Source organism: Lutra lutra, chromosome 4, assembly GCF_902655055.1.
Source record: "Lutra lutra chromosome 4, mLutLut1.2, whole genome shotgun sequence".
Lineage (NCBI taxonomy): Eukaryota > Metazoa > Chordata > Mammalia > Carnivora > Mustelidae > Lutra > Lutra lutra.
The window spans coordinates 111,285,096-111,298,585 of NC_062281.1; the positions used below are offsets into that span (position 1 = coordinate 111,285,096).

The window sequence follows — 13,490 nt, forward strand, 5'->3', positions numbered from 1 at the left end:
GTGCAGGGACTTTCTAGTGTCCCTCCTTGGAGCCACCAAGGTGGGTGGGTGTCTGGAGAGGAAATGGTCTTTCTGGAGGCAGCCGTACCTTTTCCTGCTCCCCGCCCCGTGCGAAGAAGGGGCTGTCCCATTCCCTCGGTTAGACTCCCAGTCACACACACTTACAACCAAAAAAGGTGGTGCAGAAAATTTTCAAATTTCTCTGAAACTGAGGTTGCTTCCCCCTTTTAAAAAGAGTCTATAATTTAGATCTATAAAAAGAACGTACTTAGCACTCAATAGTTCGGAGCTCTTACCACAATTCAACAGAATAGGAACATTTCACCAAGTTTCTATAAAAACTTTAACAAATTTCTTAAAGCATTCATAATTAAAGGGCTCCCTGACACAGCAAGACAAGACATTGAAAAGTACTCTATTTATACCAAATTAAATGTTGATTCCCTTATAGTTCCCGGCATTTTCTGCAATCCTACAGAATATCAACAATCACATACCAGAACATCACAGCGTTCCCATTTTTTTTAAAATTAGTATTTGTGCTAGAAATTTTCAAAAAAATTAATAGCCATCCCTTTTATCAACCAGAAAGTGAACTATAGATACCAATTCTTCAGTAAGATTTCACACGTTCCCCGCAAATCAACTTCTAGTCTGTCTATCTAGCACTCTATGTAGAGGCACAACATCTTCATTCCCTTTCCAGCACCTACAGAAGTTCATGCGGCATAGGCTAAGATTCTCTCTCCCTCCTCCTTGTACTTCAGTTAAAATGCTCAGTGATGCTTCAATTCCCAGAAAATTAAACTGACTTAATTAGGGCAGATGTCAAAATAATTAACAGGCCTCTAGTAGATAAGTATGCTATTAAAAGCAATACAGCTGTAATTAAACTGAAGGTATAATTTTTATAAAGGAGTCCTACATGTGTGTACAAGTGGAAGCAAATGAAATAACGTTATGCAAAAGATGTCACCACATGTGAATGTGACCTTCCCATAGAAGAGCTCACCTCAATGCTAACAGTTCTGATTTTAAATAAAAATATATAAACCTCTGCAGTATAAAATACACACACACATACAACTCATATGCCCATACTGTATTTTTTTTTAATGTTAACATTCACAAATCTAAGATATAAAACAGAAAATACCTGTAATAAGAATTTTGAACATCATAGAGTTTCATTCTTATAATTTCAGTTAGGTGAGAAATGCTGTCAAGAGAGATGCAGATACCCAAAAGAAAATGAAAACATTCATTCAAAAAGATACATGCACCCCTGTTTATTGCAACAATATTTACAAGAGCCAAGATATGGAAGCAACCTAAGTGTCCATTGATAGATAAATGAATAAGGAAGTATATATGTATATACAGAGATAGGTATATGTATGTATGTATATATATAGATATAGATATATATGTATAGATAACATAATATTACTCAGCCATAAAAAAGAAAGAGATTTTGCCATTTGTGACAACATGGATGGACCTAGAGGTTATTATGCTAAGTGAAATATGTTGGAAAGACAAATAACATACAATTTTACTTATATGTGGAATCTAAAAAAAAAGAAAGAAAAAGCAGAAACAGACCCATAAATACAGAGAACAAACTGGTGGTTGCCAGAGTGGAGGGGAATGAAGGGAGGGACAAAACGGGTGAAGGGGAGTGGGAGGTACAGGCCTCCAGTTATGGAATGAATAAATCACAGGAATAAAAGGCACAGCAGAGGGAATAGAGTCAATGGTATTATAATAGCATTTTATGGTGACAGATGGGAGCTGTGCTTGTGGTGAGCAAAGCATAATGTATAAACTTGTCCGATCGCTATGTTGTATACTTGAAACTCATATAACATTGTGAATCAACGATACTTCAGTTAAAAAGAGAAAGATACTGGGGCACCTGGGTGGCTCAGTGGGTTAAGCCTCTGCCTTCAGCTCAGGTCATGATCTCAGGGTCCTGGAATCAAGCCCCGCATAGGGCTCTCTTCTTACCAGGGAGACTGTTTCCCTTCCTCTCTCTCTCTCTCTGCCTCTCTGCCTACTTGTGATCTCTGTCTGTCAAATAAATAAACAAAATCTTTAAAAAGAGAGAGAGAGATAGATACTGAGTTGTAATGACAGTCTTGCATTTCTTCTTCCACGAATTTGTCGATCCAACATGTGACACACAGATAAGCTCTATGACTTGGTAATCATAAAATCAATTGACCAGGAAATAAGGTCAAATTAATTGAAGGAAAAATACGAATTTTGTGACACAAAAACAAACTTTGAAAAAGAGCACACGAACATCTCCTACGGAACTTTGGTAGCTGTTACAGTCCCACTAGCTCTCAAGGTCCACTGATATTTGAAATGTGCGAAATGCAGGCTTTTTCTCAGCCCTGGGCCATCTTTAGCAAAACGAGCTGGAAAGGCAAATTCAGAGTGCAGATGGACCCCAGCCAGGACCGGCCAGCTCGCCAGGACCGGCCAGCTCACCACCACCCCACCGCGACCTGATTAGAACTGAAAGCCCTCTCCGATGAGCAAATAAGACAGCTTCCTATCCAGATTCCCCACGTGGACCCCATCGGAGAGATAGGATGCCCTGCACGTCAGGGCCCCATCCTGCTAAGAAACGGGAAGAGGAGGGGTGGCGGCGGCTCCGCGGATGTGGACAGAGCCCTCACCCGATGCGGGGCCATGTGCAGCTCAGCGCCATCTCCCCGGGTCTCAGGCAAAACGCGGCTTCCCGGTGCCGCTCACATGTCAGCCAAGTACCTCCGCCTACTCAAATCTTAAACATAGAAACAAAGGCCTACAAAATGGTATTTTAATTTCTGTCAGAACCAAAGCCATGCTTGTCTGAATAAGTCAGTTACAGCAGCACTAGGCACTTGAAAAGAACAGTACAATCCCCAACACCTACTAGACAATTAGCATAAACTCCACAGAAACCCGTCATCGGACTCAAAATCGTGAGAGCAGCGCCACCCAGTGGCAGGACTAGATGCTGCGTGTGAGGAACTAGTCTCCATCCCCACGTGGCCAGAGATGGCTCTGGTCACTCCAAAGACCCCAGTAGAAGACCCTTGCATGTTGCTGGAAAATCTAAAATGTAATTTGATCCTCCTCAGAGTCTAACAACCAGGCTTAGAGAAAATGTTATTTCACATTTTCTGAGTAGCCAACGTGAGGTTGCCAGATAAAATGCAGAATGTATGTTCCGTGACATACTGGAAACATACTAAAAAAGTATTGGTGCGTTTATCAAAAATTCAAATTTAACGAGGCATCCTGTATTTTTATTTGCTGAATCTGGCAACCTTAGGGCTCCCATCATCTGAAAGACCTCTGCCCCAGAAAGCACCCACCCCAGCGAGCAGAGATTCGTTTATATAACCCAGTCTTTACATAACCAAGTTCACTCAAAGAAACAGTTAACATATCTGCAGCAAGCAAGCTCACCAGCAAGACACTGCCATCCATCCGCTAACAATGGGCAGGGAAGACACTCTGGTCCCTTATGCAAAAGACCGGTAAGATAAGTGCGGAGTAGAGGACAAAATGGGGGTCCAGATGGCTGAGTTGTAAAAGGAGAGCATTAAATATCACAAGGGTGGAGGAGAGTAGAAAGAAGATCAGCAGTTTGGGGGGGGGCACTAACAACCCTTGCCTCTTGACACCTGGTCAAGGCATTCCTGCCGGCCCACAGACGGGCGTGTGGTGGTTGCCTGGTGTCCGCGAGCAGCCGCTGGGTAAGGCAAGGCCAGGGCAAGCCAGACCTCCACCGATTATCCACATCCAAGCAAACCTTGCCTCAGAAAGGGGTTATTTAAATGGGTTTGTGTTCCAGTTTTCTCAAACAAAAAGACTTGTGTTGTTTTCCCAAAGACACTGACTGGTTTGGTTTCGCACGACTGGCTGCTGTCGGCCACCTGGCGTTCCAGGGAGGCCGCCGGGCCGCACGCACCTTTGCAGTGAACCGCGATCGCCCCATCCGTGTTCTCGCAGATGTTCAGGAACCTCCGCACAATGTTGTCGCTGGGCGTGCTGCCGTCTATGAAGAAGAGGTCGTAGTGCTCGAAGCCCGCGTCCGTGAAGCGCTTCGCCTCATAAATCTTTTTGTTCAGCCTCACGACTGCCGTCACGTTATGCTTTTTGAAATAAGGAAAGTAGGCTTCAGGGGCGTGAAGAGGATAGCCTGAAGGGAAAAAGGAGCTGTGAGCAAAAGGCATGCATTCCGCCTGACACACCCGGGAACACAAAAAACGCTTCATGATCAAGTGTATGAATCAAGTGTATGATCAAGGTCTTAGGAGGACCGGGCCTTTCCTGAGAGTAAGAGGTGGAAGCACAGTCCTAAAGCCGCAGTCTGAAGAGCTGTAAACACACACACACACGCACACCCCACAGAAGGGTTTGAAAAGAAACCTCTGAGTATTGGAAATCACTCATGAAAATCTGAAACCTCGACCCAGAGGATTCAAGTCCCGGGGGCTTACACTTCTCCCAAGCCAAAACAAAGACATTCTGGGGACACTCAAAGGTCAGAGGTGCCCAGATGGCTGCTGGCATGATTCTTTGTGCCTTTTCTTCCACTTGACAAATACTTGTCAACTACAGTCAAAGACTTTTGCCAGGTAATTCGTTTAGATCTACAGTACAATCCCCCACTAAATAGATGAACTGAGCACCTACCATGTATACCATGTATAAGTCACCACTGTATATCATTTCCTGTAATTCTCAAAACAGCCTGTTAAGGTAAGAATAGTAAACCCCATTTAACAGATGGAGAAACTAAACAAGTTGAGTGATTTTTTGTAGACATTCTCACTTGGGGTGGGGTGGGGGGGCACAGGGGGTCAGCCCCTAAACCGCCTTCTGCTTCCAGTGGATCCATCATCGTGTGAGTATTCCCCGGAGCTACAGAGTCCGCTGGGTTACAGACCTGTGATCTAGACTTGGCCAGTCAACTGAGGTGACTGCCAGGGTGGGGTGGGGGTAGGGGGTTGCTCTGGCCACTGCAGACCTGGCCAACAGCCCCAGGGATTCACAGGGTACTAATTTCTCAGCACCCTGATGGCCGCATCTGTAACGTGTGCAGGGTTCACTGACTCACGGCATACTGGGTGAGACCGTCTCATTCAGTACCCATTCATGACGGTGGGTCCCGAGTGTATGGGCGGCAGTAGCCCAGAAAGTTAACCAGCAATTTCCGCACTGTGCCCTTGGCCGTATTTCCTACTGCCTCGATTCTGCATATGCTGGTTATTTCCTATTTTCTCTCAGCAGCAAGCCAACCCTCCCATGCTGGGGCCGGGGTCTGCAGAGGACATTTGTGGCTAGCTCGCGCTGTCAGTTCAACACACAGGAGGCCCAAAGCACGAATGGAGTGACCAGAGGTCAGAAGAAGAAGGGGCTTCTGGGTGGGGGCCAGCAAGGCCTCAGCCACAGGAGTCAGGAGCACCCAGAGCTTCTGGCTCAGCGTGGCACTCCCAATACCAATCTGCCCCACAGCTACCTGGTCTCCACTCCTTAGTCCCCAGATGCACACACTAGTTGGGTGGCATTCCCTTCAGGGCTCCCAATACCAGTCTGGCTCCCCTTCCAAGTCCCCTGATTCTGGTGACCTCACTTCCTACCTTTCTAAAGGCAGGAGCTCTTTCCTCCATAATATTCTGGATTCTTCAGTGTTGCCCTTTTCCTTTTTAGCCTCCTCTGTAACAAATCCTTTGTATTAAATTCCCTCTGTTTGAAATGGTGTGGTTTCTATTTCCTTGCCTGGACTCTGCTGAGACATTATCTCCCTTGGATCCTGTTCCTTTTCTGGGCTTCATTCTCTAGCCTTCCCTTGGGGGCTGTGAGATCCCCAGCATCATTCCAGTCGATGCCATTTTGGTTTATTTTACCAGAGTTGGTTCTGCTGCCTGCAACCAGGACCCCTAACTGGTATACTTGGCCAAGGTCACACAATGGATGGAGACAGAATTGGAAGGCAGATCAAACTACTCCATGGCCCAGATACACGATTCTCATGGGCCATGCTGCTTCCAGGCAAATAGGTAATACAGAGCTTATTTTCAATCTTCTGTGTAGAAATAGTAACTTACACACACACATTTAGAGAAAATGGATGCAGTTTTCTACTTGGAAAAAACAAGTCTGTTCTCCTACTTAACTCAAATTATTTTCCAGCTAAAGATCTAAAACCTAAAGGAGAAAAGAGCTGTGGTTGGTGATGTAGGAAACAAAGGCAGGAAAGAAATGTAGATAAAATTCAGCTTCCTTATAACCTGCAGCCCACTGACAAATACTTGAGATAGGCTGAGTAAGACATTCCTCCAGGAACTCCCAAAGCATTGTCTCAATGATTTGCTAGAGTAGAAAACAACCTGAGGTAGACAATAGCTAGGCCTCCAGCATCCTGTAAGTCTTTAACACACGAAAATCCTCTTGGAAATTTCCTTTCTCTTTACCTCCCCTAATTCCAAAGTATCTGATCAATTGCTCCTCACCATCCCGGGGCAGATCTTTCTGCCCACAGGTCCTGTCCCCAGGTTATAGTAAAAATACCTCTTCCTACTGGAAACATTTCAAGAATTCCTTCTTGGCTGGTGGCTTATGGACTCTACTTCAAAGCACATCAACTGGCATAAGGAAATGAGCTTTTCTATTGTGTAAGAATGGGAAGGAGAGGGCTCATAAACACAGAAGTCTTCCCCTGCTGTGGCTGATGAGCACTTCTGACCCTAGGTTCCTAGCATACCTGGCACCTCTGGGATGGCACCTGTCACCAGACGTGCTAATGGTTGGTTTGGTGTCTATCCCCTCTCTTCCTCCACTAAGAGGAGGAGGAAGAAGTTTCTTCTTGTATATTAATCTCTCTCAGGAATAAATATACCTAAACCAACCATTAAGAGAAACTATGTGTTTATCTGGATTAAAAAAAAACTGGACAGTTATTCAAATGTAGCAATAGGACACTGGAATAATAACAATAATGATAATAATCGTAACTAACATTTACTAAGCATTACGATATGCCCGGCACTAAATGAAGTGCTTCATATGGATCATCTCATTAAACCTTGCAATTACTCAGTTATTGCTGCCTAGAAAAGTAAACTAGCCCAGGCACACACAGCCAGTAAGAGACAGAGGCAGCATTTGAATCCTGGCATTCAGATTCCGGGTCCTGCACTGGGGCCCATTTCAAGGAAGATCCAACCTGCCTCTGTTAGGTCTCCAAATAATGGAACGTTATATGAACATTAGGGGCTACGCTTCCTACAGTTGGTAAGCAAGTTTATTTAAAATCTTCAAAACTGTTTCAAGTGATTATAACTAACAACGATGACAATATCCTATGACCCTGGATAACTGTCTGCAGGCATTATCAATGCATTTGGGACTGGTTTTAGCAGTGTGCAGAGCAAGACAGAGCATTCATCAGCCCCTTCCTCCATTTGGCCACTAGATGGCGCCCTGGCATCAGTAAGCACCGGCAGAGCCCAAAAGCCGACCAAACAAGGAATTTCAGAGCGGGGAGATTTAAAAATTCTTCTCTTCCTAGCCCTTCATTTAAAGTTAGAACGCTGAAGAACAGCAGTCAAATGACTAGTCCACCCAGTCATTGTTAAACGTATGAATCTGGGGATCTTCGGTGGCTCAATCCGTTAAGCATCTGCCCTTGGCTCAGGTCCTGGGATGGAATTCCCAGGATGGGCTCCCTGCTTAGAGGAGAGTCAGCTTCTGCCCCCACCTCCTTGCCTCTCCCCCCCACAACCCCCATCTGCCCACAGCTCTTTCTCTCTATCTCTCTCTCTCAAATAAATAAAAAAAAAAATTTTTAAAGCTAAAACTTCAAAGTGGGCAGGTAAGTGTAGGAAGCAATAAAATATGTTTACTTAGACTCATTAATGAGAAAAATGTAATTAGAATATCTGTTAGTAAGCACCTATTAAGTGCCTGACACTGTGCAAGACATTTCATCTAGTATCTCTGATCGTCACTAGATGCCTGCCTTGTGCATCCTATTTCCCCTAGTTTGACATACAAGGAAACTGATGCTCAGTGAAGTTGCAGAGCTCTGGGAAGTTCATGCAACCAGTAAGGGGCACAGTCAGGTTCCACTGCCCAAGCCCTGCACACCTGCTTCTCTAACTATATGACCAAGCTAAACAGGCTTCAAATTGTTGCCAGTCCCTGCCTCAGGCTGTCTTCTGTGGGGGGGGGGGGGGGGGGGGTTCTTTTTTTCTTTTTAGAGAGGAGAAGGACGTTGCCACCGGAGAGTTTGGGGTATAGTTGGGAAAACTGGAGATCCAAAATATGTTTCATTCTACTGCTTTATTATTCATGTATCAATTCAAATTTATTAAACCAAAAAAAGTTAGAGCCCTTCTCTTCCCCACCACCAAAACAAGTGAACAAAGATGACTGTAACAAACTCTACTTATTCTTTGTTGACACAACACACACTTAAGACTCTTACAACACATTTTGCCCCATCTTAGGATTTTAAGGCTTCTTTGGCTACATCCTAGCAACAGCTATTTGAGTGTTAATTTCTGTAAAATCTACCTTTTCTATTAACAAACCCCTAACATGACTTTCAGCCGCCTCAAGAAACACAGTTTCTAAATTAAAAAAAAAAGAAGGAAAGAAATAACAACAAAAACAAAACAAAAAATAAGCATCGAGATTTCACTGTAATTGGATCAATTCTATTAATTCCATCACAAAATTATTTCAGACCTTTTTCCCTCAATGTAAGAGGGCACAATAGATGCATAGGTGGGAAAAAAAAGATGCGCATAGAGCAGCATCTTAGGTGTTTATTTTTAGATTAAATAATTACAGGTGACTTTTTCTCCATATTGCTTAAATTTTCTATAGTGAACATATACTTCCTCTGCAGTAAGATGAAAAAGAACACCAAATTTGGAATCAAAGAGACCTGTGTTTGAATCCACATGCTGCCACTTTCTGATTGTGTAAATCTGGGAAAGCGAGGTAACTCCTCTGAGTCTCTACCTTCTCTTCCAAAAAATAACTCCTACCTCCCCTAGAGGGTGGTTCTGATTCTTAAAGAGATGATACGTGCGCAAAAGTCTTATCAGTCCCATTCCTGACATATAAGCAAATGTAGCTATATTTCCCAACATTATAATATGGAACCAAAAGGAATTTTTAAAGGTTTTTGACAATTAAAAGGTACAATCTTCCGGTTATAAAAAAACAAGACACACGGATGTAATATATAGCCAGAGGAATATAGTCACTAATAATGTAACAACTGTGCATTTTGACAGATGATAACTAGACTGAATGTGGGGACCATGTCCTAATGGAGAAAAATATCCGATCACTATATTGTACACCGAAAACTAATACAATACTGTAGGTCAACTGCTCTTCCAAAAAAAAAAAAAAAAAAGAACTGTCACACAAAATATTCACAGCCTTTTATCTACTGATCTGACTACTTAAGAATTTAGAGAGAAAAGGAGAAATACAAAGAAATGTATGAACATCTGCCAACCATGTAAAGTGAAAAACTGTAAACAGTGTAGATCTCATTCAAAAAGTAACAGCATTATGGCACATTACTGAATAATATACAAAGCAGTCATAGAAAAGTAAAATGAAAATCAACATTTACTACCATGGAAAGAAGTCTGTGATATGTTAAGTGAAAAAAGCTGATATAAGATAGTAATCATTGGGTACCTGGGTGGCTCTGCGGGTTAAGCGGCTAACTCTTTATTTTGGCTCAGGTCATGATCTCAAGGTCATAAGATCGAGCCCCGTGTGGGGCTGCATGTACAGCAGGGAGCCTGCCTGAGATTCTCTCTCTCCCTGTCCATCTGCCCCTCCCCTCTTTCACCCTCTATCTCTCTCTCTCTCTCTAAAACAAAATTTTTCTTAAAAAAGTAATCACAATGCTATGCTTATAAAGAAAGAAAAGTTTATTTTTTTAAGTGTGTATGTGTGGGTATGTGTTCACTGGAAGAGGAAAAAAATGTGTGCACATAAATACAGAGAAGCAGGTGAAAAGAAAATTAAAACCCCCATAATCCCACCACCAACTCTTAGCCCTAGAAAACTTGGGTAGAATTATAGGTCACCCTTATGTGGTTTTTATTAATTCATCTGCTTTTGATTTTTTTAATATAAGCATGTATTAGCTCTCTAAAAAGATTTTAAATGATTCCATAAGTTACACTTCTCATCTTCTCTTGAAGAAAATGTCATAAATCACAGGAATCCTAAATGGCAAAATTCTTTCAACTTCATGAAACGAACGCCCACCAACAAAGCCACGACTGAAACTAAACACCTTCTAAGATTTTCTGGGTCTGAGTCAGATCATTTTGCACAGAAGGCCAAAGGTAAATCAAATCAATTCTGCCTTTAAAGACCAAGTGCCAGAAAGCAGTTTCCTTAGGCACTTAACATGTTACTCATGACAACCCAACGTGACAGAGGTTAATCAATGTCTGGAATAAAATAGATTCATTAGCAGACTCATGAATGAGAAGATGTAATTCTGGCTTCAGTACACAGGGCTCCTATTTGGTAGCTTAACTCTCTAGACTTGCATCACCCATCACAGGGAATCCATGATTCAAACAGAGTTCTCTGGAAGATACGTCCTAGGCATGAAATAAGCAGCATATCTGTGGGAGCTCAAATAAATCAGCAAATCTGGATGCATGATTCACAATATACAATGGACTAGATTTTAGAATTAATCCTTAGGAAGATGATGGTGATAAAAGGAGAATAAATCTAAACTTGGGGTTTCAGATTATGTTCCCTAAAAGACTAATGTCCCAGATCTATGACCAGATAAAGAGCAACAAAAAAAAGGTGGGGGGGCGGGGGGAAGCTATTATGTTCACAGGTGAAATTTTTAAATTTTATGCACTCCTCCCATAAATTGTTCTTAAACCTTTGGTGCCGATCATTACTTGTCTTCTAGGAATGTTGGTAGATGAAAAAAAATAGAAAATATTAATGGGAAAACTTACATAGCTGATTTTGTTTCACTGTTTTGCTTTTTTTGTCTTCCTGAGTACGTATGCCCCTAGCTATAAATATAGCAATGAGTAATTTAATTACTGGGAGCTAGAAAGTTGTTCTCATTATCATAATGGAAATAAACAGATCAGTGTACTGGCAATGTTTAGGTGCCCAGCTCTGGGATGGAGAACCAGTTTCCCCTTATTACTCTGGGCAAATTCCTTACTCATAAGCCTCAGTTTCTCCCTCTGCAAAATGGAGATACATGTACCTGTATCTCATAGAGGTGTGTATTAAATGAGACAATGTGTTGCTTAGATAGCAACTAGCGCATAGCAACTGCTCAATAAATGACGCCTATTATCATCACCCTTGTTATTGTTCTACATGATGTTCCCCAAAGAATACCTTAATGTAGCACTCTACCACCAAATAAATCTCAGAACCACTGAGAGAATTCAACAATCTATTTACTAGTTTGACCAGCTTGCTTCTCAGATTGTTCTTTGATAACTGGGTCAGGTAAAGTGCCTTTTTAATGGCAATTTAAAAATTTTCTAGTTTTATTTATTTATTTATTTATTTTTAGGTGTGTGTGTGTGTGTGTGTGTGTGTGTGTGTGTGTTTAATTTTACTCATGAGAGACAGTGAGAGGGAGAGGCAGAGGCAGAAGCAGGGAGCCCAATGCGGGACACGATCCCAGGATCCTGGGATCATGACCTGAGCTGAAGGCAGACACTTAACCAACTGAACCACCCAGGTGCCCCCCAAATTTTCTAGTTTTAAAACAGGATTATAAATCCACCTACTAAACTGTAATATTTAACACACTAATTACTACAGCTCAATTTTTTTTAATAAATAAATATTCTTTGGGGAATAGTACCAAAAGAAAGGATTATCTGAGGAAATTAAGAAATTGAAGATGAACTGAAATAAATTTTTGGATGGCAAAGTAAAGAACAAACCTACCATTTTCAATTTTGCTTTTTGGATGTGGTCCACTAAATGCTAAAAATTTTCCTGGAACAATCCAGTTGAAGTCACCATTTTCAACTCGCTGGTAGAAATTTGTGAGAAAAGAGAAGAAAAATATTTTATAATTCTTATACAATTTAGGAAACCCTTACAAATAAAACTGCTTTTCATTCTGTTAGTACTATTGAATGTTCATGAAGGCAACGTTAAACAACTTAAAATAAAAACATGCATCTGATTCTCAAAATGATACTTCAATCCTCTTTAGAAAAAGCTTTATTACCTAGACTGTTTGAAAAGTTTAAAAAACCTTAAAGTGGAGGTACTTTGCTTAAAATAATTTTGTCTCCCAGCTATCCTGCAATGAAATGAAATAAAAACAAACATTGCTTATCCTCACAATAAATAAAGGGAGAGAAGATAAAAGGAAATATCAGCACTTTCCATGAACATGGTAAACATATTTTAAAGAATGAAAAAAAATTATAAATATCAGGGTCATAATGAACACACTTCCTTTTTTCTGTTTGTATAGGTCGTTACTATTGTCAATGCTGATATTTCAACTGGGAAATGGAAGGAGGCAGGAGTGAAGAACAGAGGATCATCAGACCCTCGAGGTATACCACAAACAAGTCCACCACGGTCTCCGGCAGGGGCTGCAAACCCAAACAGCTACACAGGCCAGGTGAGAGACCTAAGTAAAGGCCGGTGGTTCCTCAGCTCCGGCTAAAGAGTCGCCCTGCAGGAAAGGCTAACTGAATGTGGCTGACCTGCTGAATGGGTTTTTATGTGAATCTCTTTATACCTCATGTTGACTATTTTAAGTTAAGTTTTTAAATAAAATGAAACCAAATGAAACACACCTGTGGCCCAACTTCGATCACCAGTTGTCAACCTCTGGTCTACATTCTCTATAGGATCCTCAGAAAAGGCTTGGAGACCAGGGAAGGGGCCCAGCATCCTCCCACTGCTCCATGATCTCCTCCATTTCCTCCTCTTCCCGATGTGCCTCTAAACCCATAGAACACTGGGGCAGGGCTGAAGACACCCAAGGTTTGCAGGGAAGTGGAGAACATCTGTGCAATGCATCGTAAAACCTATGCATCACTTCTTCACATGAGCCTTCTTTAGCCCACCCACAACCCTCACCCCCATCCCACCACCAGGCCAGCTTCTAGTCTCCATCTCAACCCTCCGGGCTCTCTAGCACTGCACAGGTACCTCCACAGGCTGAGAAGGAAAGCAGTTCTCTTTACTGGGCCAAGACTATCCATTAGAAAAGCTTTCTCCTCCACCGCCACATGGCATACACTTCAACGGCAGGACTAGGTACCAAATACAGTCTGCATTCTACTGTAAGAACTTCTGAGTATTTGTTAGATTAACTGGAGTAACACCATGACGGACACTGAAGCCTCTACTTTAATTACTTATGCTACTACTACCATTTCCAACTTTCATGAAAATCAAAACTTAGC

The 13,490-nt window shown here is 42.1% G+C and overlaps 1 protein-coding gene across 3 annotated transcripts in view; it reads right to left on the reverse strand.

Annotated features, from left to right (window-relative positions):
• CDC14A (cell division cycle 14A) overlaps positions 1–13,490 on the reverse strand; it is a 174,975-nt gene that overhangs the window by 44,000 nt on the left and 117,485 nt on the right. For all 3 annotated transcript variants that reach the window (XM_047725781.1, XM_047725779.1, XM_047725782.1), the window contains 2 exons: positions 12,004–12,091; positions 3,974–4,204 (listed from right to left, as the gene is read on the reverse strand). In XM_047725781.1, the coding sequence (XP_047581737.1) occupies positions 3,974–4,204; positions 12,004–12,091 (319 nt within the window). The remainder of the gene's footprint in view (positions 1–3,973; positions 4,205–12,003; positions 12,092–13,490) is intronic.